This window comes from Podarcis vaucheri (assembly GCF_965113315.1).
Source record: "Podarcis vaucheri genome assembly, chromosome: 5".
NCBI classification, from domain to species: Eukaryota; Metazoa; Chordata; class Lepidosauria; order Squamata; family Lacertidae; genus Podarcis; species Podarcis vaucheri.
The window spans coordinates 74,046,335-74,073,119 of record NC_138763.1 but is presented as its reverse complement, the minus strand read 5'-3'; the positions used below and the strand labels follow the sequence as shown (position 1 = coordinate 74,073,119).

Here is a 26,785-nt window from a genome sequence, read left to right as displayed (position 1 = left end):
CCCGAAGCGTATGTAACCCGAGGTACTACTGTACTCTGTATTTGTGTAGGGTTTGCTCCTTACCATTTTGATCTCATGAAGATATCCTGCAAGGTTTATGGTCAGAATTTGGGCTACCTTTCCAGGTTGACAAGCCCCATCTGCTCCTCACCTCCCTCTACAACATGTGCAGAAACTGCCTTCTTGACCACTGGTCCCACTATGGGTCTCATCCGCTCAATTCACCAGAGGCTGTCTTCGCATGCAGGGAAAGTTCCAGACTCACTGAATGATCTATTGGCTACCCTTACCTGGCTTAGCTGGCCAGTTAAAGCTGTTTCGGGGGTATGGCTGCTGTCACCTGCTGACAGCTTCTAGGAGCCACGGGTGAGTGCAGGGTGGGACCAAAGGTAGACAAATCACCCCAGGAGGAATATGACATGTTCCCCCCACCAGAGGTACTACCCTTCCCCTACCTCCCCCCCCCCAAATCCCACCCAGCCTTGGTAATCCAGAGTTACTTCTGAGCAAGAATGCAGAGGATTGCACTGTTAGCAAACTAATATCCTGGCTGCCCACTTCCCCTCCCTCCCCAGCTCATTTTTTAAGGCTAATTCATACCTCTGGTACCCAGATAGTGAAGCCTGTATGTGCTGAGGAAATGACAGAGTGTGAAGTGACAACTTGCACAGGTTGTGCATAAAATTACAATTGCTGCAATTCAGGGCCTGATACTCCCCCCCCCCCTTTCAAATTCAGTGTTGTTTTTAATTTGGTTAGCTACATTTGGGGAATACATGATCCCTTTCTCCTTAAGCCCCATAGGAAGCTCTGTTCTCTTTTACTCTCCTTTTCTATTTCCCCCCTCCCCCAACTCCAAATACAACTCTCTTTCCAAAAAAATTTCCCCCTCTTTTAAGCCTAGCCTGTCCTTTTCTTAGGCAATTGGTCATGTGACTTTGGCTTAAGCATAGCATAGCCCTGTGCCTCTGATAGTTACTATCAGTGGCATCTTCTCTTGGCAGTAGGTTAACCCTTTCCTGGTCAGACTTTGGAAACTCTTGACTTCTCCACAATTATGTTAGAAGTTCTGCATCTAGGAATCTAATACATGTACACTTTCAACTCAGATGAACACAGTGGGATTTACTTATGTATAAACACATGTAAGATCGCACTGCCTAAGTACTCTTATTAGAGACTAAGGCTGCAGTCCTAACCTCATTTACCTGGGAGCAAGTCCCATTGAATTCAGTTGGACTTTCTTCTGAGTAGACATGAGGATTGCATTGTAATGCCCATGGGACTTCAAAGTACACACATGCTTAGGATTTTACTGTAAGACTATGTATGGCTACTTAAACAACACATCCATCCCCACAGAATCTGGGGTAGAGCAGCATCCTTGATAGCATCTCAATATGCATGCATAAGATCCCACTGTATCTATGATACACTGAATTGGGGCCAGCGTATTGAGGTCAGGGCATAGGACAATGTAGGTGCATTGCTCAAAGCAGTTAGTCTGGCGCAAGGAAGGAGCAATAAATGTTGTTTTCATATCTGGATATTCCGGATTATGCATGCCTACCTATAAACAGTTGCTAAGCAGCATTGAAATATTACACTTGCGAGAACGTTCCTCAAGAATAGGGAGGATTCTAGTTTTTATCTTGATGAGATAAGCATTTGCCAGGATTATACTGCCTCCACCAAACTCTGGGAAGTATTACATTAAATTCCTAGCTACCTTAATGCTGTATACAACTGGAAATCATTCTGGGTGTGCATATGTAATACGTACAAAAAGGCAACATGAGAAAGAGTTATCCATTTGTTGGAAGGGGACAAGCGCTTGCTTCCTACTTCAGTAGCCTTGGAGCTAGAGATTTCTTATCTTTGCAGTTCCTGACCAATATTCTTACAGGAAGGGGATTTCTCAACCCCCTTGTTTCTTGCTTCATTGTTCAAGTGCTCTTCTATTTAAGGGGGAGAAATTGTATTCCTCCCTCTCACTTAATTAAATAAATGTTTACATCATTAAATTCTTGTTAAAGTTTGTCATATTGCAGACCAGTGTTCTGGTTCTCTTGTTCTTTGGACTGCCACATTTTCTGGACACTTGAAGGGCTTCTGAATTTTGGCACTGGAATGCATGGGCGATGTGTCTGAGGCTGACCCAAAAGCACATATGCAGCATGGAGGGTTGTGGAAGTTGTCTTCGTCTTCATCATACTTCTTAAATATTTGTGTCAAGCTGCAATGGATTGTGATCCTGTAAATTGTACTGTTTGAAAGTGGTCATTTCAAGACCATGAGGAAGGGCCATAGCTTATTGTTGGAGCATCTCTTTTATATGCAGAAGGACCCAGATTGAGTCCCTGGCATCTCCAGGTACAGCTGAGAATGTCTGCTGCCTGAAATATTGTAGAACCACAGCCGCTCATTGTAGACAATGTTGAGTTAGATGGACCGATGGTCTGACGCAGTATAAGACAGTTTCCTATATTAGTAAGATGCAAGAATAATTGTCATAATGACACAAAGCAATTGCAGAAGATGTGTTCAAGTTGGGAAAGCTATCAAAAACGGTGTCAGTCCTCAACAGTTCACAGCATTGATTGCAACGCTTTTGAGTAAATCTAATGAGTACCTTGTTCAAATATGGATGATTAATAGGGCTTTGAATAATAGTATTTTAGGTGACAAATACTGTATATTAGTGATGGGGGCATTTGCAAATCTATATCACCTACTGGCTACATAGCAATTCTTCCTCTTCTTTATCCTGCTCAGTCTGGAAAAGCTGCATTTGACAGCTTTAAACTCAGTGGGACTTACCTTCCTACGTAAGGTTGTGCTATGTATCCTTTTATATTTGTTTCTTTGGGAGTCAGCTACAGCTGGATTCTTGTGCTCAACATCTTTAGGTGGAAATGGAACCGTTTTGTCCAACATAAAGTTGCTGCATATATATGTCTGTACATCGTATTTTAAGGCATGTGAGCGTTTGTGAATTCCATGTGGAAGGGTTCAGCTACTGTATTGAAGAGAGAACTGTGCAAGAAAAAGTGTCTTGCAGAAAGCAATATGAAAAATAAGGGGAAATGTGCAATTCCTTGGCACATCCAAAAGAAGCTCTGCACACCCGATGGTTGGAGCAAGCATAATGATTACCACATTGCAGCTACTATAAATTACTCTCAAATGAGGACTCTTGATGTGGCAGCTCCTCACATGGAGTGATTTTTAATAATGCAAATGTTGATGCACAAGAGGCTTGTAATGGTATTTAATGTCATTGGCTATGCATGGTGAGCCATCAAAAGCTCAACACCAGATGAATTGTTAGCACACAAATCAATGGGTGGATGTGACTATGTGGCAGTTGTAACCTATATACCCAGTCATCCTGTTCAGATAAGTTGGATTTACAATGCACTCCCGTACATGTCTACTCAGAAGCAAGTTTCACTGAGGACAATATGAGACTTTCTGATAAGTTTTCATAGGACTGCACTGTTGGACTCTAGAATACATTTAACTTAGCTGGATAGGACGATACATTGCATTTCCCCCCCTCCCTTTAATCTTTCTTGTTGGCATTATTTAAATGTACTCATACTTTTCCAAACTCCTCCGAGTCTTGCTTCCCATCTCAATGAATCACTGCAGCACATATTTTAGAGTGGGTTTAAACAAAACCAAACAAAAGAGCATGCCTAAAATACAACAGGGATATCCCTAGCTTTCTTCAAAGTGTGCAGGGATTTTTATCACTGTTGGTGAGGTTGCAGGGAAGTTAATAATTTCTGGAAACAAATCCTGGGGGAATTAACTAGATTTTAGGTCTACAATCCTTTGCATGCTTAGTTGCTAGCAATTCCATTGAGTTCAAGTGGCATTTACTTATGAGTAAACATGCATAAGCTCAAACTTGTTTTAGATCTGAAAATGTAGTGACCACGCCAAAAGGAAATGTTGCTAAGATCAAAGAGACACATTTGGGAAATGAAATACAGTGAGCCAGCAACTTAACACACATTTAACTTGTACACATTTAGCTTTACATGCTTGGCAATTTAAAAATAAATAAAGGGGGTGGGAATCCAGGAAAAAGCTGTGCCAAGCCCATCCATCATTATGCCGAATGTATTTTGAGTATGCAATATTTTGGGTTTAGGCACAATCTCTAGAACGTAACCTGCATATTAATTGCAAGCTTACTGTAGATCCCCAGACTGAGGAACTAGTCTGTCAAATTTTGGATGTGGCTATTTTGAAAAAAATAGTATTGGTAGTATGAGGAAATCAATATAATACAGTGGTGCCTCGCAAGACGAAATTAATTCGTTCCGCAAGTTTTTTCTTCTTGCGAGTTTTTCGTCTTGCGAAGCACGGTTTCCCATAGGAATGCATTGAAAATCAATTAATGCGTTCCTAGGGAAACCGCCTTCAGACCAGGTCCGGGGACAGTCTGTCCCCAGACCTTTTCTGAAGGCTGGCGGGGGAAGAAGGAGTTCCCCGCAGGGCTCTCCAAGCTGCGGATAGCAGCCTGCTGCCCCGCACGAGGGGCGCTCTTTAGCAGAGCGCCCCTCGCGCGGGGCAGACATTCGCAGCTTGGGGAGCCCTGCAGGACTTCTCCGCAGGGCTCTGCAAGCTGCGGATAGGCGCAGCAGGCTGCTATCCGCAGCTTGGAGAGCCCTGCGGGGAAGTCCTGCAGGGCTCCCCAAGCTGCAGGTGTCTGCCCCGCGCGAAGGGCGCTCTGTTCTGAATGTTGGCGGTGGGGAGGAAAAACCCTCCTCCCACCGCAAGCCCCGGGAAGGCTGCGCGCCTTCTCCTCTGTTCCCGGACCTCCCACCACAAGCCTTCAGGACAGGTCTGGGAACAGAGGAGAAGGCGCGCTGCGTTTCCCCGCTGTCCCAGGAGATTTCCCTATGGGCTTTCGTCTTGCGAAGCAAGCCCATAGGGAAATTCGTCTTGCGAAGCCTCTAAAAATCGGAAAACCCTTTCGTCTTGCGGGTTTTTCGTTTAGCGAGGCATTCGTCTTGCGGGGTACCACTGTACCGAATGTAAACAGGATCAAAGTTCAAGGACAACTCAAAATATTCTAAGCAGTTTTGGAATATTACACAGAATGTGGCAACTGTTTTACAAGTGTACTGTGTTTTAGTTGAGCATTTGAATAAACTTGTTTAAACATAAGGTGCTGCCTTGTATCAGATCAGGCTGTTGGTCCATCTAACTCTATATTGTGCACAGACTAGCAGAAGAGGTCCAGGGTTTTGGACAGGAATCTTTCCAGAAATACCTGGAAATGCCAAGGATTGAAGCTGGCACTTTTTGATTACATAACAATAACATGTGCTCTACCACTGAGTTATGGCCCTTTCCACGCACAATGCTAACTTGTTAGTGACTTTTAGACACTATGCCACTGTAGCATAGTGGCCAAACAGACTGAGACTGAGGTTTGGACCAGGAAGCCCCTGGCTAACATATTTTCTGTGCCATGAACTCTCTAGGCCAGGGGTCTGCAACCCGCGGCTCCGGAGCCGCATGTGGCTCTTTTACACCTTTGCCACGGCTCTGGGGCAGATACTAGCAAGGGGAGGAGGCGCATTGTGCGCCCCAACACTCCCCACTGTGGCGGGTGCTGTACTGGCTGTGACGTCGCATGGGGGCAGTGTGTGCGTTAGTCATGCACCGTCCTGACGTCACCTTCCCGCCCGCTACATTGTAAGGGGCATGTACGCTGGTCACTGCATTGAAAGGGGGCATGTATGCTGGTCACTGTTTTGAAGGGGAGTGAAGAACACACACACACACACACACACACACACACACACACAAAGGTAACTTGTTAATTTAATGTTTATTTCTATGAGGAGGAGTAATTCTGAGGGGTCAAACAAAGAAATAATAAAAAAGTGACAAAAAAGTTATTTTTATAATGACGAGTTTTGTGGCTCCCAGTTTTTTTTTCTTTGGAAACGGGTCCAAGTGGCTCTTTTTGTCTTAAAAGTTGCAGACCCCTGCTCTAGGCAGCATTAGGCAAGATATGTCACTCAGCTTCCCTCTTCCCAGTTTGTAAGAATGCAGAGAAATAATGCAAAGATAGTGCTTTTCAGGGTTCTATGTAACAAGAACAACAACAACAACAACAACAACAACAACAACAACAACAACGTAAATATAATCCATAATAATCTTAAACTCCTATCTTCTATTTCAGCTCTGTGCTCTACAAGGACAGTGCAGGTGAATATGCCGGCTTCTGCTGAACTGAAGAACATTTGCAAGACTCCATGATCTTTAAGTCCACTCCTAGTTGCACATCTGCTGCTTGACAGAGATGGCTCGTGATGCCAGATCTTCACGATCAGTTAAAAAGGAAGAGATAAGCAAAAAGAAATCAAGCCCAGTCAAAAAGAAATCTTGCCAAGTAACAAAAGATGCCAAGAAAACTTCTCCAAAAGCAGAAAGTTCAGCAAACTGCAAAAAGCACCTGGAAGAAAAGAATGACGGCAAGAAAAAACTACAGGAAGAGAAACCACCACTGAATGCAACATGCCGATTTCTCAGGAGCAGCGTCACCAAAGCCTTGTCTGGAACACCTTGGATGGATCTGGGGTTAACTGATAATGTTCTGTTGCGTAACCAGCCTCCTTTGAGCTACAATGGCTTTGCCATGACTCTCCGCAGGAAACCGTTTCCCCATAGACTGTTCCAGACGCCAACAATCATGCGAGCAACTAAAGGTGGCCCAGAAAAAAGTGTAGGGAGAAGAGAGAAACCTAAATCAAGAACCTCCTGTGTATTAGGAAGGAAGGAAGCAGAAGAGGCTGGAAAGGATTTAAACCAGGTTGGTGCATTATCTTCTCCCAAGGAGGCAGTGGAGGAGGAGGAGGATCTGTGTGATCCAGAAGGCCACTGCTCTGAATGTGATAGTCAAGCCAAAAAGGGAGAGACACCTTCTGAAGAAGGTATTTCTTCTTCTAATGGTGATGTACCAGGTACCCAAAATCCAGAGATATTAAAGGAGGTATGCCAGTGTACAGAACCTGCGCCCACAGAGCAGGTTCTGAAATATTTGCCTCCGAGTACCTGTGAAGAAAATTTCACTCAACTTGCCCCTGCACATTTTCATCTTGACTCTGCTATTCCTATAAAGGTACATGAAGAGAATGACTCGGGAGCATTTGTGAAATCACATTCTGAGAGTTGTTTGGATGGGTCTCCTGCCCCCAAACAGTATACCTGTTCACATTCCGATTCCGCATTAAGCCTTTCCTCGGAAACAAACTCCAAGGAACTTGTAGAAAGGTCAGAGTTTTCCACAGAGGCTCACTCCAAAACTACCTGTGATTTGGTGCTAACTGATGGCGATCCTGATGCTGCCATTTTGATTACCTCTGAATTGATCTCGAAATTGCATTTAGATGACCCATGTGTGTTACAAGGGTCTCAGCTCAATCAGGATCCTGAGCCTACCATTCAAGAAGTAGAACCTGCCTCATGCTGCATCTCTGAATCAGAAGGCTGTTTAAAAGATCCAGGCCTTTGTGTGGAATCTCATTTACCAAAGGACTTGGAACTGGAGCTAAGCAGTAAAGCACTTGATTCTTATTTCAACTCCAGACAACTTTATTTAGAATGTGACCAAACAAATGGCACGTTAGCATGTGAACAGGTTTCTAATACCTCTTTGACTAGTTTTATATTGGGAGATCTTGAGCAGACACTTGAAAAGATCGCCGTAGACACTTTCACTTTAGATTCAGGTGCTGTGCCTGTTGCACCCCTCAACCTAGAAAGTACAGCAGATTCCGTTCTGGTAAGCAGCGACACCTTTAAGGAAAGTTTTCCCAACTTGTCTGAAGATGCTAATTCAGGGCCTCCATCAGCTGCTGCAGAGAATGCAGATACCAAGACAGTTGTGTTAGATGAATCCATTCCAAAACCTCAGGATCCATTGTTGCAGTTGGAAAGTGGTGGGACTGTTGCAAACTCTGTTCAGGACAGCGGGAAATGTGGTGCTAATCTAGTTGTAGTTTCAGAGACTGCCTCCTGTGGGAACCCAACTGGCAGCCTTCCTGTCTCGCTTGCATCTTTGCAACCTGTGCTAGAAAAGAAGAAGCGAAGGCGATGTGGGGTGTGCGAGCCATGTTTGCGGAAAACTAACTGTGAAGAATGCAGCTGTTGCAGGAAACGCAAAACTAGTCACAGGATATGTAAAAAGAGAAAATGTGAAGAACTGAAGAAGCCTCCACTGCCGCCCTTAATGCTGCCCTTTGTACCATCAGAGGTAAGGAAAAAGATGATTCATTAAATGTGCATGACGCAGCCTTATTCAGATTGGTGCTCTCCAGCTGTATTTGAGCATCACCTCCCATCATTCCCAGCCAGCATGGCCAGGGGGCAATAAATTAGGGGAATTATAGACCAATGACATCTGAAGGGCACCATAAAGTCATTAAATAAAAAACAAAAATTACTATGTAACTTAGTTTAAATGTTACTAAATCCTGGCACTGTTAAAGATGCAGACCTCAGTCCAGGATTGTGTTAAGTGCATTTAGGCCCACTGAAATCAATCAATCCAGTGGAACTTATTTTTATATAAATACCATACATATGCATGGGAACCAGAGGTCCAGAAAACAAGTATGACTTTGGACATCTTTTTTTCCATGTTAGTGCATCTCCCACATATATATATATATATATATATATATATATATATATATATATATATATATATATATGCAGGTTTTGGTGTCTTCGGGTGTCTTCCCGTGTAAGAGTCGGGGTGTCTGTGCGACGTTTCGACGAGGTCTCACTCGTCATCTTCAGGCTGGTGCTTTCGGCTTCTTGTTACTGGAACAGAGCAGAGTCTGGTGTTTGAGTTCCTATAAATACTGTTGAGGGGTGTGGTGTATAGCCTCCAACGTTCTGGGCAAAGAGGAAGTTCCTAGATTAGTGTGCCTTTTCTTCTTTTGTTCCTTAATTACTTGAGGGATATCTTGGGTGATTTCATGAGTGATATTCAGAATATCACTGGGTGGGTCATTAAGTGTAGATTAGTTGCTAAAGCTTTCGTGTCTTGACCTCTTGAGCTTGTGAAGAGTTTTTCTGAGAAGATGGCTGTGCTGCATTTAGTTGTGCTCTGGCTTGGCTTCGTGTATAGGGGCGAGCTATGGTTTTGTGCCTTGTGCCAGCCAGATCTGTGTAGGGATTGCAGGGGGGTGCAGCATCCGGAGGTGCCACTATAGTTTGGCACAGCCATCTTCTCAGAAAAACTCTTCACAAGCTCAAGAGGTCAAGACACGAAAGCTTTAGCAACTAATCTACACTTAATGACCCACCCAGTGATATTCTGAATATCACTCATGAAATCACCCAAGATATCCCTCAAGTAATTAAGGAACAAAAGAAGAAAAGGCACACTAATCTAGGAACTTCCTCTTTGCCCAGAACGTTGGAGGCTATACACCACACCCCTCAACAGTATTTATAGGAACTCAAACACCAGACTCTGCTCTGTTCCAGTAACAAGAAGCCGAAAGCACCAGCCTGAAGATGACGAGTGAGACCTCGTCGAAACGTCGCACAGACACCCCGACTCTTACACGGGAAGACACCCGAAGACACCAAAACCTGCATTCCTGTACCCGTGAAAATCTACGAAAGCATATATATATATATATATATATATATATATATATATATATATGGAAACCTCAAGCATTGTGATTTTTTTTTTAAGTGACTGGTTTAATACTAAGTTCTAAGTAGTGCTGAAGGTAGAGACATACTTGTTAGATTTTTGCAGTTCTAATAACAGAGTTCATTCAGAAATACAGTGTTTATGACCAGTAAATTTCATGATATTTTTTTCCTATTTCCACTGTAATTGCATAGAGTTTGTTTCTTTGTGGGCATTGTGTGTGTAACATTTCAGGATAGAAAATCACAGCCAGGCTTATAGATCAGAGGGATCATGAGACCATCAACATCCTAGTGGATCTTGCTGCCTTGGTCTGAATTTTTCCCTGTGAATAGAACTGCTGCATTTTTAAAGCTTTGATCTCTCCAGATGCAAACAGCCTCAGCTGTGGTTTCTAATCCCTTTTCTTACAAGGAAGTGTAGGACATGCTTCTGGTAGCACAGTAGTGAAAATAGCTATATTCAAGTGGAAAGAGTTAAACCCTTTTTGCAACTGTGGCAGATCAATTGTTGAGTCTGCAGTGAGTTGTGAACTTCTGGTGTCAAACAAGGAATTTTGCCTGTGTGTTGCCTCTCAGGTTTAGCCAGAGGATGGAGCTACAGGAAAGCCAACAGGCCAGCAAAGAAGCGCTTCAGTTGCTCTAAAACTATTCCGCTCAGATCATGATGATTTAGAAGTAGATTATGGTTTGCCTCCCTTGAATTGCGTATCTTATCTTTCTTTATGCTGCCAGACTCCACTGGATGGTAGATAGCATTCCTTGGGAGTTTTCTTCTCAGCAGGGGATATTCCTTTACGTTGGGGAGGGTGTTTTAGAACAACAATGTAACAGCCAATGTAGGGATCCTGGATCCACTTTAAGACCCTATAAGCATGGGAGTATATTTTGCATTAATTGTGCATGTTGTTAGAATTCAGTTTTCAATATGCTGTGGAAGAAAGCTGGGGGAAATATCAATTACTCCTTACATTCAAGAACATGGATAATTGAATAAGGTTTGGCAGCAGCATACTGACTCGCTGATTGTGAATGCTTATCATGACTCACATAAAGGTGCAATTAAAATACCAAATTTATGAGTCTTGTGCAGCATTAAGAGAAGCCGGACAATAATGTGGGACAAAGGTTTAACTCATCATTAACTATAAAGGTACATATAGAAGATAAAAGAGCAGCCATCCCTAGAAAAAAGTGTGTGGTTGGGGGAGAAAGGTCCAGATTCAGATGTAACGCAAAGCCATTCTACAGCTTCATTTCTGGCTGCATAGCAGCAGCAGGAATGGGGGTGGAGTACCAGGATGCTTGCTCCTTCACAATAGGCATTATGTGTGAACTTTCCCAAAAAATATTTAAAATTGAAGTGCCAGAGGGGAAAACACAGTGAAGACTACTTTTTTTTGAACAGCAGCATTGCTATCCTAAATTACATACTGATTCCTCAAAATGGTTTCTGTGATCTATAAACATTACCTTGTTTGAGTCTGGTCTCATTTGGTATCTAGTGTCTAACACAAACAGAAATTATGGCAGATAACCGTTGACATTTTCTTGCAGCACAAGAGAGTCTCAGTTGACAGTTGAATCAAGTTCAGTGCTAAGGCTGGGAATTAAACGGCATGCTTCTTCAGACAAATTAGGGAAAACATGGCACCCTACAATTTTGGGCAAGGCTTTTGAACTTGAGCTGGAAGAAAATTTCTTTGTTGCTTTTTAGTGAATTGATAATGTACTTTTTACAGGCTGCAAAACACAGCAATAATTGCCCAGCAATTTTTGCTTGATTGTTGTTGTTGTTGTTGTTTAGTCGTTTAGTCGTGTCCGACTCTTCGTGACCCCATGGACCAGAGCACGCCAGGCACTTCTGTCCTCCACTGCCTCCCGCAGTTTGATCAAACTCATGCTAGTAGCTTCAAGAACACCATCCAACCATCTCATTCTCTGTCGTCCCCTTCTCCTTGTGCCCTCCATCTTTCCCAACATCAGGGTCTTTTCCAGGGAGTCCTCTCTTCTCATGAGGTGGCCAAAGTATTGGAGCCTCAGCTTCACGATCTGTCCTTCCAGTGAGCACTCAGGGCTGATTTCCTTAAGAATGGATACGTTTGATCTTCTTGCAGTCCATGGGACTCTCAAGAGTCTCCTCCAGCACCATAATTCAAAAGCATCAATTCTTCGGCGATCAGCCTTCTTTATGGTCCAGCTCTCACTTCCATACATCACTACTGGGAAAACCATGGCTTTTACTATACGGACCTTTGTTGGCAAGGTGATGTCTCTGCTTTTTAAGATGTTGTCTAGGTTTGCCATCGCCTTTCTCCCAAGGAGCAGGCGTCTTTTAATTTCGTAACTGCTGTCACCATCTGCAGTGATCATGGAGCCCAAGAAAGTAAAATCTCTCACTGCCTCCATTTCTTCCCCATCTATTTGCCAGGAGGTGATGGGCCCAGTGGCCATGATCTTCGTTTTTTTGATGTTGAGCTTCAGACCATATTTTGCGCTCTCCTCTTTCACCCTCATTAAAAGGTTCTTTAATTCCTCTTCACTTTCTGCCATCAAGGTTGTGTCATCTGCATATCTGAGGTTGTTGATATTTCTTCCGGCAATCTTAATTCCGGCTTGGGATTCATCCAGCCCAGCCTTTCGCATGATGAATTCTGCATATAAGTTAAATAAGCAGGGAGACAATATACAGCCTTGCCGTACTCCTTTCCCAATTTGGAACCAATCAGTTGTTCCATATCCAGTTCTAACTGTAGCTTCTTGTCCCACATAGAGATTTCGCAGGAGACAGATGAGGTGATCAGGCACTCCCATTTCTTTAAGAACTTGCCATAGTTTGCTGTGGTCAACACAGTCAAAGGCTTTTGCATAGTCAATGAAGCAGAAGTAGATGTCTTTCTGGAACTCTCTGGCTTTCTCCATAATCCAGCGCATGTTTGCAATTTGGTCTCTGGTTCCTCTGCCTCTTCTAAATCCAGCTTGCACTTCTGGGAGTTCTCGGTCCACATACTGCTTGAGCCTTCCTTGTAGAATTTTAAGCATAACCTTGCTAGCATGTGAAATGAGTGAAATTGTGCGGTAGTTGGAGCATTCTTTGGCACTGCCTTTCTTTGGGATTGGAATGTAGACTGATCTTCTCCAATCCTCTGGCCACTGCTGAGTTTTCCTTTTTGCTTGATACAGTCGAACAAAGGCAAAACAAGGCAAGGGCTGATTTAGGTATAGTGTGTATTATATTACTCTTTTACACCATGTTGCCCCGTATTCATTTTGTCTTATATTAAATAGATAGTATACATAGTAGCACTAGATCATTTCTTTAGAAAAGTAGGTTTGCAAGTAGAAATTGCTAGGACCATGCTGCAAAATACTTGACACCTTCAAACGATGGCTTCCCAGATGCAACCTCGAGGGTAGTTTGCTAAATTACAGGGGCCAAACAGGGAGAAAAGAGGTGGAGCAAAGAGTCAGGAAGGGCATGACAGCAACAAGAGCAGAAGCTGACAGCAGCAGGGGCAGAAGTGAGCAGTGCGGCAGAACTAGTGATGGAGAGTTGACCCTCTGGAGTTGTAAGGGCAAAGAGGAAAGCTCTGGATAGGGTGAACCACTGATGAGAAGGGCAGCACCATGTACAGTATATTAGCTGCCATGCCTGTGGTCATCAACAAAGGCCACTTTGGAAGCCCCTGCTTTCTATGGTGATATTTGAAGGATAAGACAATAGCCTAAATCCGTCCTGCTCCATTACACTCACACTTACAGGGTTATCTTGCTGCATCTTAAATAGCTTGGCTTATTATTTTAGTTAGCCTGTGGAGGAGCTGAGTTCTTGCAAAGTGTTGTGCTTTGATCTTGTGGCCAAGCTGTTCCAGCAGTTTATCTTCCTTGTCCTATTTGGCAATAACATTATTTAGGCAGATAACCCTTGGGGGGGGGGGAATAAACACCTTTTGAAGCAAAACTGGTTGGAGCAAAAGCAAGCGACACATGGCTGCTTTTGAGTGTGTCTGCTTTTGAGTTTGCGTAGAGCAGGGGTCAGCAAACCTTTTCAGCAGGGGACCAGTCCACTGTCCCTCAGACCTTGTGGGGGGCCGGACTATATTGGGGGGGGGGAATGAACGAATTCCTATGCCCCACAAATAAACCAGAGATGCATTTTAAATAAAAGAACACATTCTACTCATGTAAAAACTTGCTGATTCCCGGACCTTCTGCGGGCTGGATTTAGAAGGCGATTAGACCGGATTTGGGCCCCCATGGTATAGAGGCTTGATGGCTCCTTTTTCTTGCTAATCTGGTGGAGGAGGAAGGGAGGGCAGTGTTAAAAACTGGGATAGAAATGCTAGGAGCCAAATAGCTCTTGGGACCAGGGTTGTAGGTGCCAAAACAGAATATCTGGTCTCCATTTGTGGGGGGTTGGCAACACTATTTATTTATTATTTTGATGACTATGAACTAGTACACAAATCACATAAGTGACACATGGCTAATACCAAATTTTAAACAGAAATTGCTATTACGTGTTTAATTTGATGTATACAATAAAAATATCGATACCATACTTCTGTTTTCAAAACACACTACTCCTGGCTTCCTCAACCTCGGCCCTCCAGATGTTTTGAGACTACAATTCCCATCATCCCTGACCACTGGTCCTGCTAGCTAGGGATCATGGGAGTTGTAGGTCAAAAACATCTGGAGGGCTGAGGTTGAGGAAGCCTGCACTACTCTTTATTGTTAAACTCCTTAACATATTGTCTATCCGCAACGTATACTTCGAGGCTTCAAGGCACATATATTTCCATAATCCATGAGTAACAGCCAAGTGCAAATAACGGCACCCAGACCTTTTGAGGTGTTTGCAAATGGAGAATTCTGGGAACTGTGGTTTAAGGGTGCTGGGAATTGTAGCTCTGTGAGGGGGTAAACTACAGTTTTAAGGATTCTTTTTTGTGGTCGGAGAGGGGTTGTTTTAACTTTATGATGTGTGTGCAGCCCAGAGGCTCTGTGCTGCCAGCTTGTGGACATAGTAGTCTTCCATGCTCTCCATTGTTGCTTGGCCTACATTGCTGCTTTAAAGGGAAGCACTGCCCAGAAAGCAGTGAAGCTGTGTCTGCTGGGTCCCATCTGCACTAGACATTTAAAGCGGTATCACACCACTTTAAACAGCCTTAGTTTCTTCTAAAGAATCTTGGGAACTGTAGTTTGTCAAGCATGTTGTTAGTTTCCTCACAGAGCTGAAGTTCCCTTGTAAGATAGATTGACCATTAAACTATTCTGAGAATTGTAGCTTTCTGAGGAGAACAGGGGATCTCCTAACAGCGCTCAGCATCCTTAACAAACTGCAGTTCCCAGGATTCGGGGGGGGGGGGAGCCAAAGTAGTATTAAACTTCTTTAAATGTATAATGCAGATGGGCCTCAGACAGCACCTTGAAGCATACGCTGAGCCCACTGGAGTTGAGTGAGAGAACTGGACCCTCTCTGGCTGTACTGGGGCCAAAGTAGGAGGTTCAGGACCAGATTTTGTCCTTTCAGGCTGACAAATAACATACTTTTGGATAGTTGGGTGAGGATCCCTGCCAAAACGTAAGTGAATGAAGAAAGGCTAAAAACCAGTAAAGGCAGGTGGGTTTTTAATCCAAAGATCAAAAGCAGGCATAGGAATGTAATTGAGTACATAAGCAAGTTCCCTCTTCGCAGGAGCATTGTAGTTGCAATATTATGGGTACTTATGTATTTTTAATTATTGAGCAAAGCAGACATCTGCTAAGGTCACCAGAAAAGAATGGTGGGAGCTAAGACAGGAAGTGATTAAGGCAAGGAGCAAAAAAGGTTTTAGCAGAGGCCAGTTCAAGCAAAGGATGAATTCTAGCTCTTCTGTCAATCTTTTCCCCAGACTAAACATGCCTCCCTTTGATTTCTTCTGACCTCCTCATTGTATAGCAGCTTTGCTTCTTCACCCTTTTCTTTAAGTCTTCTCTCTGCTTTTTTAATGAGCTACCCCCTATTCTTTAACTTCTTTTTCGCTGTCAGTTTCATTTTCTTGGGCACTTCTGGTGTGTGTGTGTGTGTGTGTGTGTGCACGATTTGTATGTTGAACATAATGCTCTCAGTTTGTATGGCAACAAGTACTTTTCATCTTGAGAATTCTAGACAATTGTATCTGTAAACTCTGTGTCTGGCCAGTACAATGGACAAACAGGCAGAGAAGTATATTGTAACATCTTAGCAGAAGTAGAAAATTCTAAGCAAAATAGTCTTCAAAGATATGTTCCTGCTGCAACATGGAAAGTGAGAAATTGAGTATCTTTTCTGCAGTGCTGATATGATCAGCTCCTGGAATGTAGCATAGATAGAGAATTCTTGGCTGATACTCTACACTTAGACTGAATTATGTGTGTCTAAACCTCAAGACTTCCTACTGTTACCTAATTATCTTTCATCTGACAAGCCAACTAGTAGATGCAGTGCCAGAAAATGGGTGAAATTTTTTCAGATGCACTTTATGTTCTATTAGATGCAATTTTGTTGAGTCTGTGCATAAATGCAAAAAGATAACTTACGCAATTGTTGCGTGTGTCAGTGTATACATACGTTTCACATCTGCTTGCTTCTTTTTAAGAAAAACATAGCTTGTGAAGTAGCTCTCTGGGGGGGTGGGGGGAAGTTTAAGTAACTCCCAATATGCACTAATTCCCATCCCAGATTCAGAAGCAGCCTGGGTTTAAGACACCTGCTACTTCTCTTCTCCCAAGAGCAAAATAATCTTGCATCATGTACAAAAGATCATGTGCTCGTACTGCAGTCATCCACTATTGCAATTACAATTCTTACTCCAGAAGCCTGCATTGAAAGTATATGAAATTGACCTTTTACAAGTATTAACCACATTGGACTGTTGATGCAGTCACTTTGCATCTAGGGGTAACTAATCTCCTTCTATGCTACAAGTGACATCTTTGTTTCTAGGTGGGATGGAAGTCATCACTCATTTCTGAAGAATGGGAAATGGCAGATGCTTCCTTTTCGCTCTTGTAATCATAGAGCCCACATGGTATAGTGGTTAGAGCAGTGCTTCGTAAACTTGGGTCTCGAGCTGCTGTTGGACTACAACCCCCATCATCTCTGACCACTGGTCCTATGAGCTAAGGATGATGGGAGTTGTAGTCCAACATCAGCAGGAGACCCAAGTTTGAGAAACACTTGGTCATGAAGCTCACTGGGTGACCTTGAACTAGTTATTGCCTCTCAGCTGAATTTACCACACAGGGGTGTTGTGGGGATTAAGTGAGAAGATGGAGAACCATGTACACCACCTTAGGCCCCTTGCTGAAAAGGTGGGATACAAATGCAATGAATGAATGACTAAACTGGAGTTGGTAGCCAATGTGTGTTTGCTGCTAAGAGTACACTGCCTAGGCTTGGAAAGGTCAGTGTGAGTTTAGCATGCCCTGAAGCATCTAGGACAAGAAGAATATAAATACATGGACATTTGTTGTGAACTGATTGAGCTAGATGATATGTATTCATAAAGTAGCTGGGAGAGTTCTATAGTACTTCTATCTTCTCTATTGTACTTTCAAGTGTTTTGAGCACTCCACACGCATCATTTAGCTGATCCTCATAGCCCAGTGACTATGGAGAGCCACAGGCTCCAACACCCATTATCCCTGACCACTGAAGATGCTGGTTGATGGGAGTTGGAGCCACAGGTTCACCACACTTGTTTTACAGTGGCCCTGTAAGGTACATCACTATTATTATTGTCCATGTTGTAGATGGATGAGCTGAGACTGCTGAGAGAGGCTTGTGGAAGGCCACTTAGCCTGTGTACACACCATACGTTTAAAGCACATGACTTCCCCCAAAGAATCCTGGGAACTGTCATTTGTTAAAATAGCAACCTTTCCCAGGATTCTATGGGGGAAAGCCATGTACTTCAAAGCTGTGGTGTGTACCCTACTGAGTTTCCTGTGGAGGCAAAACTGGCTGATTTGTAGTCTTAGTCACTGTGCTATACGAGCCATACAAGGGGCTTTGCTTACATTGATGGTTTTTAAACTCTTTGCCTTCAAGGAACTTTGTCGACTACAAGTCATCTGTTCAAAAACCCCACTGTGTATCTGTCATGGGACTTTGCAAATTCATAGGGGATTCAGAGAGGGCATGGTCAGGTGCGCAGCCTGCTCACCGTGAGCCAACTGGCCCGGCCTACAGAGCCTCATTATTTCTCACATGAAGTGCCCCCCCCCACTCCCCTGAGGCTGAGCATTGCATAGGAGGGCTGGTAATGGAGGGCAGCATGTTTGCCTTAACTGATCTTCGCATTGAGGAACCTCCAATAAGCTTCTCTGGAACACAATCTAAAGCCCCTTGACTCTCATGATTAGTCACTCCAGGGCAGCAGTGCCATCCGATGACAGGTGGCATTTCTAGAACAGAGAAGATTGAATGGAGGTAAAAGTGGAGGCGGCATTTCACTTTAACTCCCGAAGCCATTTGAGCTGGTTAAACCATTTCCTCACCCCCTCTCTGTGTAGTTTTCATTTAATGTGAAATATTTGCTCATCAGTAACTCGATTACAAGCTCTAGGTTGGTGGGTTGTTGTTTTTTTGCAGACAGCTTACTCCGTCCTTTAATCTGATTACTGCTGTGAATAAGGACTGACTTCTAACACATTTGTTTGTCTCTATCTATCTACTGTATATGTGTGTGTGTGTATATATATATATATATATATATATATATGAGAACGCGTGTGTGCACGTGCGCACACACATCAGTAGAAAATGGAGACCCCTGCCAGAATGGTGCCATGACCTTGCCCCCCTCCCCAGTCTTTTGGGATTCAACAAACAAACAAACAAACAAGCAAACCTTAGACATGCTAAAGAAAGGATAAAGAAATTAGCACCTTTCTGAGCATACAAGAGGAAGCAATATTCTCTCTCAGTGGCAGTAGGTGGAGGATGACAGCCAGAGCCTCGTCTCTCTCCGCTTTCCTTATCATTAGCTATTAATTGCTGCCGAGGCGTGGCCAAGGGGGGTTGCCGAGGCATTAGCCGCCTCGGAGTCGGTGTCCTCGCATAACCTCCCTCTTAACCAAAAAAACACCAAAATAGCACTAATATGTAGCCCTCGCCTTATAAAGTCAAAATGCACAATACCTTCCTGGTGAGTGTGTGCGTGTGTGCGCAGCGTCCGCAGACACTCTCCCCCCCCCCCCGGGCTCAATTGATCCCTCCTCCTCCTCCCTTGCTCTGGATCTCTCCTCTCTGTCTTCTCTTTCGCGTTCAGCTTTAAACCAATCAGTCAGGCAAACCAGGAATTGGGGGGGGGCGCGTTTGGTGGCTTTGCTTTTCCAGTCATTAAATATATATATATATATAAATAAATAACACACCTCGCTTCCGCTTAGCCCCCCCCTCCAGCTTTCCAACCCCTATTTCCACCCCACCCCACCCCACCCCTCGGCCGGATCCACGGTCGCAGGGAGTCCATGTCGCAGCTTGCGCCCGCCCCTTGTGTCCTCTTGCTCCGAGTAAAAACCCCACATAGGAGACCCTTTGTTTGGGAAGGGCTAGGCAAGGGAAGAAGCGCTTTGGAAGCTCCTGGCCTCGCTTTGCTATTGGCCGGTCCTTTTCTAGAGCCTGGTGGTTGATTTTTTTTTGTAGTGGATTTTTTTTTTTTGTCTGTGTGTGTGTGTAATAATATTCGAGAGGCATGCCCAGCACGTCCCCAGTGTTGGCAGGCAGGGCTTGCTGTGCTGCTTTTTGCTGCCGCCGCCGCCGCCGCTGTTCCTTTTAAAAACACCATGATAATAATACTCAAAAAGCAGCGTGAAGTAGTGCTGTACTGTGGAAGGTTCTTCAGCAGAAGGAAGCAAGATGGCTACCTTGTGGGTTTTGCTGTGAAGAATGCAGAGCCTAATTAAACCCGACTCTGAAGGGGGGGAAGGTTACTACTATTTTCCCCCCTCCTTCCTCGCTAACCCTCTTTCCCCCCGTTTTCTTTTTGTTTTGATTCCGGTGACTTCAACGCCTAAAGTCTACTCATCAGTTCCTTCTTAAGTTCTGCAGTGAGAGAGAGAGAGAGAGAAAAAAGCCCGTATGGTTCTGCTTTAAAGTCTTCTAATGTTACAAGGCGGGTGGGGGGGGGCAATGCTTAAAAATAAATATTTGCTTTATTCACAAAGGCTTACTTTGCAATTTGATGTCTTTCTTTAGGTGCTAACTGAAAACAAAAGGCCTCAGAGGAGAAAGCAAAGAGTTCAAAAGGTAATAACGGATCATTTAATTTATTAATAATTACAGAAAAGCAAACCCCAACCTGTCTTACACACTTTTTTTTTTTTTTTTGGCTGTGAAATAGGCGGTAGAAGGGTGGAAATTCTAGAAAGTATTAGTTTCCTGATTTTCATATTTAGGGTGAATATTAAAAGCTCATAACATTTTTGTCTTTCCCTCAGTATGATGAAGTGCGTTTTGTAGAGATTTAACTCTTTGTGCACAGAGTTGCAGGATAGAATTTTAAATTACTTGTGATGCACTGAAAATGACTTGTGTCATCCTTGCTTCTTAAAGGCTGCGGTCCTAAACATGCTTATTATGATGGAGTTGGTCCTACTGAATTCAATAAGAGTTATTTACGAGTAAATGTGTTTAGAAATTGTGTTGAAAGTGACCCTTTGGTTCTTGGAGGAGGGCTGTCTTCATACAGATATCAGGCTGTGTGTATGTTAACCGTGGAATGATAATATCTGAGTATTAAATGTTGGCTGTTCTTGCATTCCCACCCCCACCCCCCATGAATTGCTTCTTGTTTTGTAAAATTGACACATTCAGGTAAATGTGGCCTGCAATTGGTAATTAAAAAAATACTACAGGTATGCATTTTCTTCAGTAAGTGTGTGTTGATCTGAAAATGGTTTTTAAATCAGGCGGCGTTCCATAAGTGTTTTGGTGTGGCGTGGAGCTGCTGAAGCAAAAATCGGGAGGGGAAAAAACCCTAGTGCATATTCGGTGTTTCTTGTGCATATATAAATGGCAACCCTGTTCTCTTCAGTGAGTCAGGGAATTCCTGTACACGTGCAGAGGAAATCCCTGTTTACGATGGGGAATCCCCATCCCATAGTAGAGAATTAGGGCCCCTCCCACACAAGCAGAGTGCTGAATGTCATTGGAGCTTTCCAGAATTCTGGATCATGGCGGATGTGTTTAGTCTCAGGATTCAAAAGTGAAAATGTATTGCGCGTTTATGTTGCCATATTTGTACTGGGGTGTTTGCCTCCAACTCTGACATAGCGGCATGTTCTGTAGTGTGACTAAAGTCCTGGCAAACTTACTAACTCGCTGCTACACCATGCGTTAGCTCCTGTGACCAGGCTTGAAGGTCTGTGGATGTTGTTCTTTTGTGGTAAGAATACTTGGTATGAGTGTAGTAATAGTTAACATGTATTTTGCTGTGTGTGATAGCTTGCAGTTTATTTAGAAACTAGTCATATGGTCCTTAAACGAAGCAGTTGTGTATAAAGATAATTATTTTATAAAAATAAAAACCTATAGACACTTAAAGTAGATTTTAGGAGAAAATTAAGTATCCTTAAAATCTCCACTTTGATAGATTAGGTTGCAATCCTGTTCACACTGATCCAGGAGCACCCAGTGAACCTAGTGGGGTTTGTTCCTGAGCAAATGTGCATGGGATTGTGCTATTTACTTGAATTTGCTATAGTTGGATTTGTGTTTAGGATGCTAAAGTATACTTGAATTGCGTGTGTGGACACACTTGAATTTGAAAAAAAGTATTCATAATTTTATTTGCACTGTGCTTAACATATTATCTTCCAAGTGCGAGCATTTTATGTCTTTTTTTATTTGGATCTGAAATACATAGTTGATTTCTATGTCATTAGAAATAATGTCATGTTTACAATGCTGTGTGCTTGCAAATTAAATAATCACTTTGTTGGCATTTTCAATTGACAACCCAAAAATTTAGGCTGCAGTCTGGTTTGGACATCAGTTCCATCAAAATCAATGGGTTGTAAAATCAAGTAAATAAGTTTCTTTTTGGATACTGGTTCCAATATGTAAGAAGCAGTTGTATTATTATTTTTTACAATGGAGCCAACCAACCAACCAATCAATCAATCAATCAATCAATCTATTGAGCATAGTCTACTGGGATGTTCTTTTGCCATTCATTTAGCTCCATTGTACTCTTGTGTGGCTCTCATTCATTTCTAGCATCATTTGTTTATTTATGTTTTTATTTTCAGCTGCTGTGGGAAGGCAGCCTTAACAGCAAATAAATAAAGAAAAGCTTTCTAGTGGATCGTCTCAGTTTTACTACATTGAGGATAGTGGCACTTAGCTGACTTTGCTGAAAGGGTGCAATCTAGACTTCACAGGTGTCATTGTGGAGGCCCTCGGGGCACTTGCTGGATTAGAAATTGCACCCAGTTAGTTGCTGATGCTGCCTCTAACCTGGCAGGCACCCAGGGCAAAATTAAAGGACCCAAGACCCCTGGAACACATTTATTGCTTTTTGTGGACACTTGCCAAGTTGAAAGCAGTATGTTGTGCACATCACTTCCAACATGATGAGCATCCCATGTTAGGTGACAGGGATTCAGGTAGGCACTTGCCTCCAACCTGGGTTGAGGTAGGGAGCTGCAAACTGGCAGGATAGAGTTTTGCTGCAGCCTATAGGCCACCAGTTGGCTTTCCCAGGGCTTCTGTTCCACTGTGCTGTTGATCATTAGTGCTTTCCAGAAGCTGATTGCTTATTGTATTGGTCTTTCCTTAAATGGGTCGGAAGGTTTAACAGTGGCATTAAGTTTAGATCAATGATTGTGGTGCCCTTCTGTTGTTTTGGAGAGCAACTTCCATCAATCCCAGCCAGCATGGTCAGTGCTCAGGGGAATAGCAGTTCAGCAGCATTGAGAGGGTACCACATTGGCTTCCCCTAATCTAGATAGTTTGATTTGCATCTGTTAATTTTAGAGCAAGCTTAAATCAGACCAAGTAGCACTGGGTTCTTTATATTTCATGTTGTTAGATTCTTCTTGTATGAGGGCATGTTACTGTATGTTGCGATTACTCCTAATATTCTGTTTCCCTCCTCCACGTACCTTGGCTTCTCAGCTCTATGTGACATCTTTCTTGCCCTAAAAGATAATTTAATTTTGTTTCCTTACTGTTTTGAGATAAGAACACAGCACATAAGACATTTCCTGCTCTAATCTGATGTCATAGCATGCCTCCTGTTTTTTCTCTCTCATTTGGAAACAGTGTTCGAAACTCCCATTGTTCTAGGTGCATTTTGCGACAGGGAATTTCATTAGCGCAAGCAGCTTCTGAGCTCTGGGCACAGTGCTGCACCTAAGATTTCAAATTAAAAATGCAGAGTGGAAGGAAAGGAGGACCTTTTTCTGCCTCCCCACTTCCAGCTACTCTCTGAAGGCTGGAGAAGAGACCCTCGTAAGAATATTAGGGGTCTGGGCAGGGAAAGGACTATACCATGTGAATAATGAACATAATATTTTAGTTGCAGTTCATTCATTTTCAACTTTGTATTCTAGTTTTTTAAAAAACGTGCCTAGACACTCCATTGCAGCACCCATAATCTAGGTTCAAGGTGCTATTTAGCTCCTAGCTTTCATATCAGTTTCTAACACTGTTTTGAAATCCATAAGCCCTTGCGTGTATTTAATAATAGATTTTAAATGTCTGTGTTACCCACCAGGCATTAGTATTTTGTTATATAGTGTATTCTTTTAGACTGTGCCTTTTTTGCCAGACATACTTAACAATCCAATCCTTTGCACACTTTCTTGGGATTTACTGTCATAATACCCAGCTGTCCTTTTCATCCACTTCTGCAGTCATGGTCTGGATATGGTGAGGAGTTGGGATGTATATAATCCTTTATAGTTGTTCAAAGAGGACTAGAGATAGTAGTCATTAAGCATTTTGAACAGTACAGATAGCTGTGGAATTTTCCCTTCCAAATTTCAAGGGTTATTACAGATTTACACTTTAATGGACTTCACAAATTCTCAATAGTTTATTGGCCACCCTATACAATGCTTCAAATGTAAATTAATAAACCACTAATATATCTCACAAACATGTAGAAAATGTCTGCTCCTAACAAACCAGTTTGTGGCATTAAGTTGCCATATATAAAATAGTAAAAGTGATTTTTAAGGAAGTTTACTGTTGGCGACTTAAGGATTTAATGCTTACCGCACCATCTAAAGTCCCCCATAGCACTCAGCAGCTGGTCCATAGCTGAGCTAATGGTGTTCATTTGGCTGTGAAACTTGTGTCCTCTGTTACATCGGAGAACATAGAAGCAAGAAGGTGGAGCAGACAGAGAGGGAACTCAATAGATTGGAGGATTGAAGGGGAATTTTGTATTGGAAAGAAAATACCATCCATCGTACTGACTAGCCCTTGGCAAGTTTAGAATTAAATCAGTGTGTTGGCAGTGGATAATAGATGTGTGAGGATTGGAGATTCCTGTTGAGTAGTGGCAGGTATGGAAGAGATGAGAACAAGCTGTCAGGTCAGAAAGACATTGTAACCAGGAACAGAATCATCATGAAACTAGGTGAAGGTATCATTCTACAATTGCTTATGGGATATAGGTGTCCATGGAGGCAGCACTTCATTTATTAATATACACTGTATAAGAATGCTACCCAGGAGTTGGATTTAGCTTATGCCCTCTAGATAATCTCAAACGATGATTAAACTTCTCCAAGAGGGCTAAGTGAATTGGAGATTCTAAGGAGCAAAGCAGAGGTTTTGGTGTCACACAGTGAATTGGAGGGACGTGAGGTCAAGTGTAGAGATGGTATCTGATTTATGCTACAGTAAATTAGAGGTTCAAATGAGTTTACAATGTGAATCACTAAAAGCTGTCTCTCTCTGCCCCCCCCCCCATCCTTGAAAGAGTTGCCAGGAGCATACAGAAAAGTTAAAAATACATGTTTTGAAAAATATAAAATAGTTACCTTAAGCCCTTAAGCCCTACAACTGACATTTTCTTCCTACCTTCAAGAACAGTTGAGAAAGTTATCCATCAAATAACCAGTTCACAAAGCGCTACTAGTGATTGCTTCTTAATATAATTGTGTAACTTAAAATAGGCAGGTGGTTATAGAAAGAAAAAGGCATATCTAATAAAGGTTATTGGTAAATTAATAATAATTATTATTATATTTACATGCTGCCCAGCTTGCTGGGTTACTAATTCAATATCTGTGTACAGCTTCAATGAAATCAACCAAAAGTAACATTTACTTCAATACAATGATATGAGATGTGTGGCTTATTGCAAAAGCAGCTAATGGCAGAGGCAGTGTATCATCCACCAGTTTTTAAGAGGCACAACAGATGCATAGAAATATGCAATAAAGTACACTCTGATGTTTGCTTTCCGCATGCTAAGCCATTCTTAGCATTTGGTGTGAAGTCAAGAATCTGCAGTTGGGCAACACCTTTATTAGGGCCAATTGAGCATTCTAAAATAATGACCAAGCCTTTTCTCAGACCAATATGGCTTCCTTTGCTTAGAATAAGACTAGCTTGTGTTGTGCACCTGATTCATTGATCTAAGTACTTAGCAGGCAGGATTTAAAAACTCAGTTTCTGCCTGGGACAAATTTGTTAAGCCCTTATAGAATGGTGTATTACAGTTCCCTCCTTCAACAAATTGAATGTAATTCTTTGGGATATAACCTGGTATCACTGGTCTTGGGCTTAACTCATATTTTGATATCTGAGCTGATGAAGTTATTGCATTGTTTTAACTTCCCTTAACTTGTGTAATTTCCATATTGGAGTGTTTTCTTTAAAAATGGCTCCACGTGTGAGAAAATGGGTAGTAATGCTGCTGTGTGGATACCTCAGCCTTAAATGTGTGAGTTGGCCCTACATGATGTACAATGTTTTTGTAACTTAAATGAACTGGATGGTCAAATGCAGGCATAGGCAAACTCGGCCCTCCAGATATTTTGGGACTACAACTCCCATCATCCCTAGCTAACAGGACCAGTGATCAGGGATGATGGGCATTGTAGTCCCAAAACATCTGGAGGGCCGAGTTTGCCTATGCCTGGTCAAATGTAACAGTCAAGTATGGTGGCATACTGGGATAGGGAGAGTTATATTTATTAGTACAGAAGGCACTCGAAGAAATCAGAAAATAATCAGATAAACAAGATAATAGCTGATGAAGTGGCACAGTCCCGTGTCATTTCAGTAAGTTCTAAAAGTGCCAAATCTACTTTTGGAAAAGAGGTTGTTGAGGCCAGCTGCACAGCGGGAGTTAAAAAGCAGGAACAAGTAAGTGAGATCTAGAATCATCCATAATAGCAGGCGCAGTTCTAATGGAGTACTATGACGGCATACGTTTGCTTTAAAATTCAGTTGATTCTCATAAGCACATAAGACAAGCCTGCTGTATCAAGCCAGTGGCCCATCTACTCTTGCATCCTGTTCTGACAGTGCCCAACCATATGTCTGGGAAGCCTTGAAAGCAGGACCTGAGTGCAACAGCACTCTGCCCACCTGCAGATCCCAGCAGCTGCTAAGCCATTCAGAGGCATATTACCTTTGACAGTGGAGGTGGAAAGGTACGCATCATAACTAGTAGCTGTTTCTAGTCTTGTCCTCCATGAATTTGTCTCATCTTTTAAAGCCTCACAGATACTCCATTGGATGTGCTCACAGTTGCTTGTTCATAATTCATTATTCCATGCGTCAGATGAAGCAGAGCCAGTATTGTTAGGTTCTATAAACACAAGTGGGTCTATTCTAAGCAAAAGCAGGAAATGTCTAAAATAAATACTGGGTTCTATTCCTGCTTTATTTGTTTCTTGTATGAGTGGCGTTTTAAAGTGCAAGTTAGCAAAATGTTTTGTTTCCCATGTGGAATGACTGTATATTTATATAATGCCATCCATCCTTGCACTGGGTACAAGAGGATAGGTCCCTGCCCCAAGGAGCTTACAACGTAAAATCTTACATGGAAGAAACAACTGACAAATGAAAGGGGGAGAG

At 42.7% G+C, this 26,785-nt stretch overlaps 1 protein-coding gene across 2 annotated transcripts in view; it reads left to right on the top strand.

Annotated features, from left to right (window-relative positions):
* The window catches only part of TET1 (tet methylcytosine dioxygenase 1), an 87,405-nt gene that overhangs the window by 12,754 nt on the left and 47,866 nt on the right, over positions 1 to 26,785 (top strand). For both annotated transcript variants that reach the window (XM_082223778.1, XM_082223777.1), the window contains 2 exons: positions 6,215 to 8,287; positions 19,937 to 19,987. In XM_082223778.1, the coding sequence (XP_082079904.1) occupies positions 6,335 to 8,287; positions 19,937 to 19,987 (2,004 nt within the window). In that variant the 5' untranslated portion in view covers positions 6,215 to 6,334. The remainder of the gene's footprint in view (positions 1 to 6,214; positions 8,288 to 19,936; positions 19,988 to 26,785) is intronic.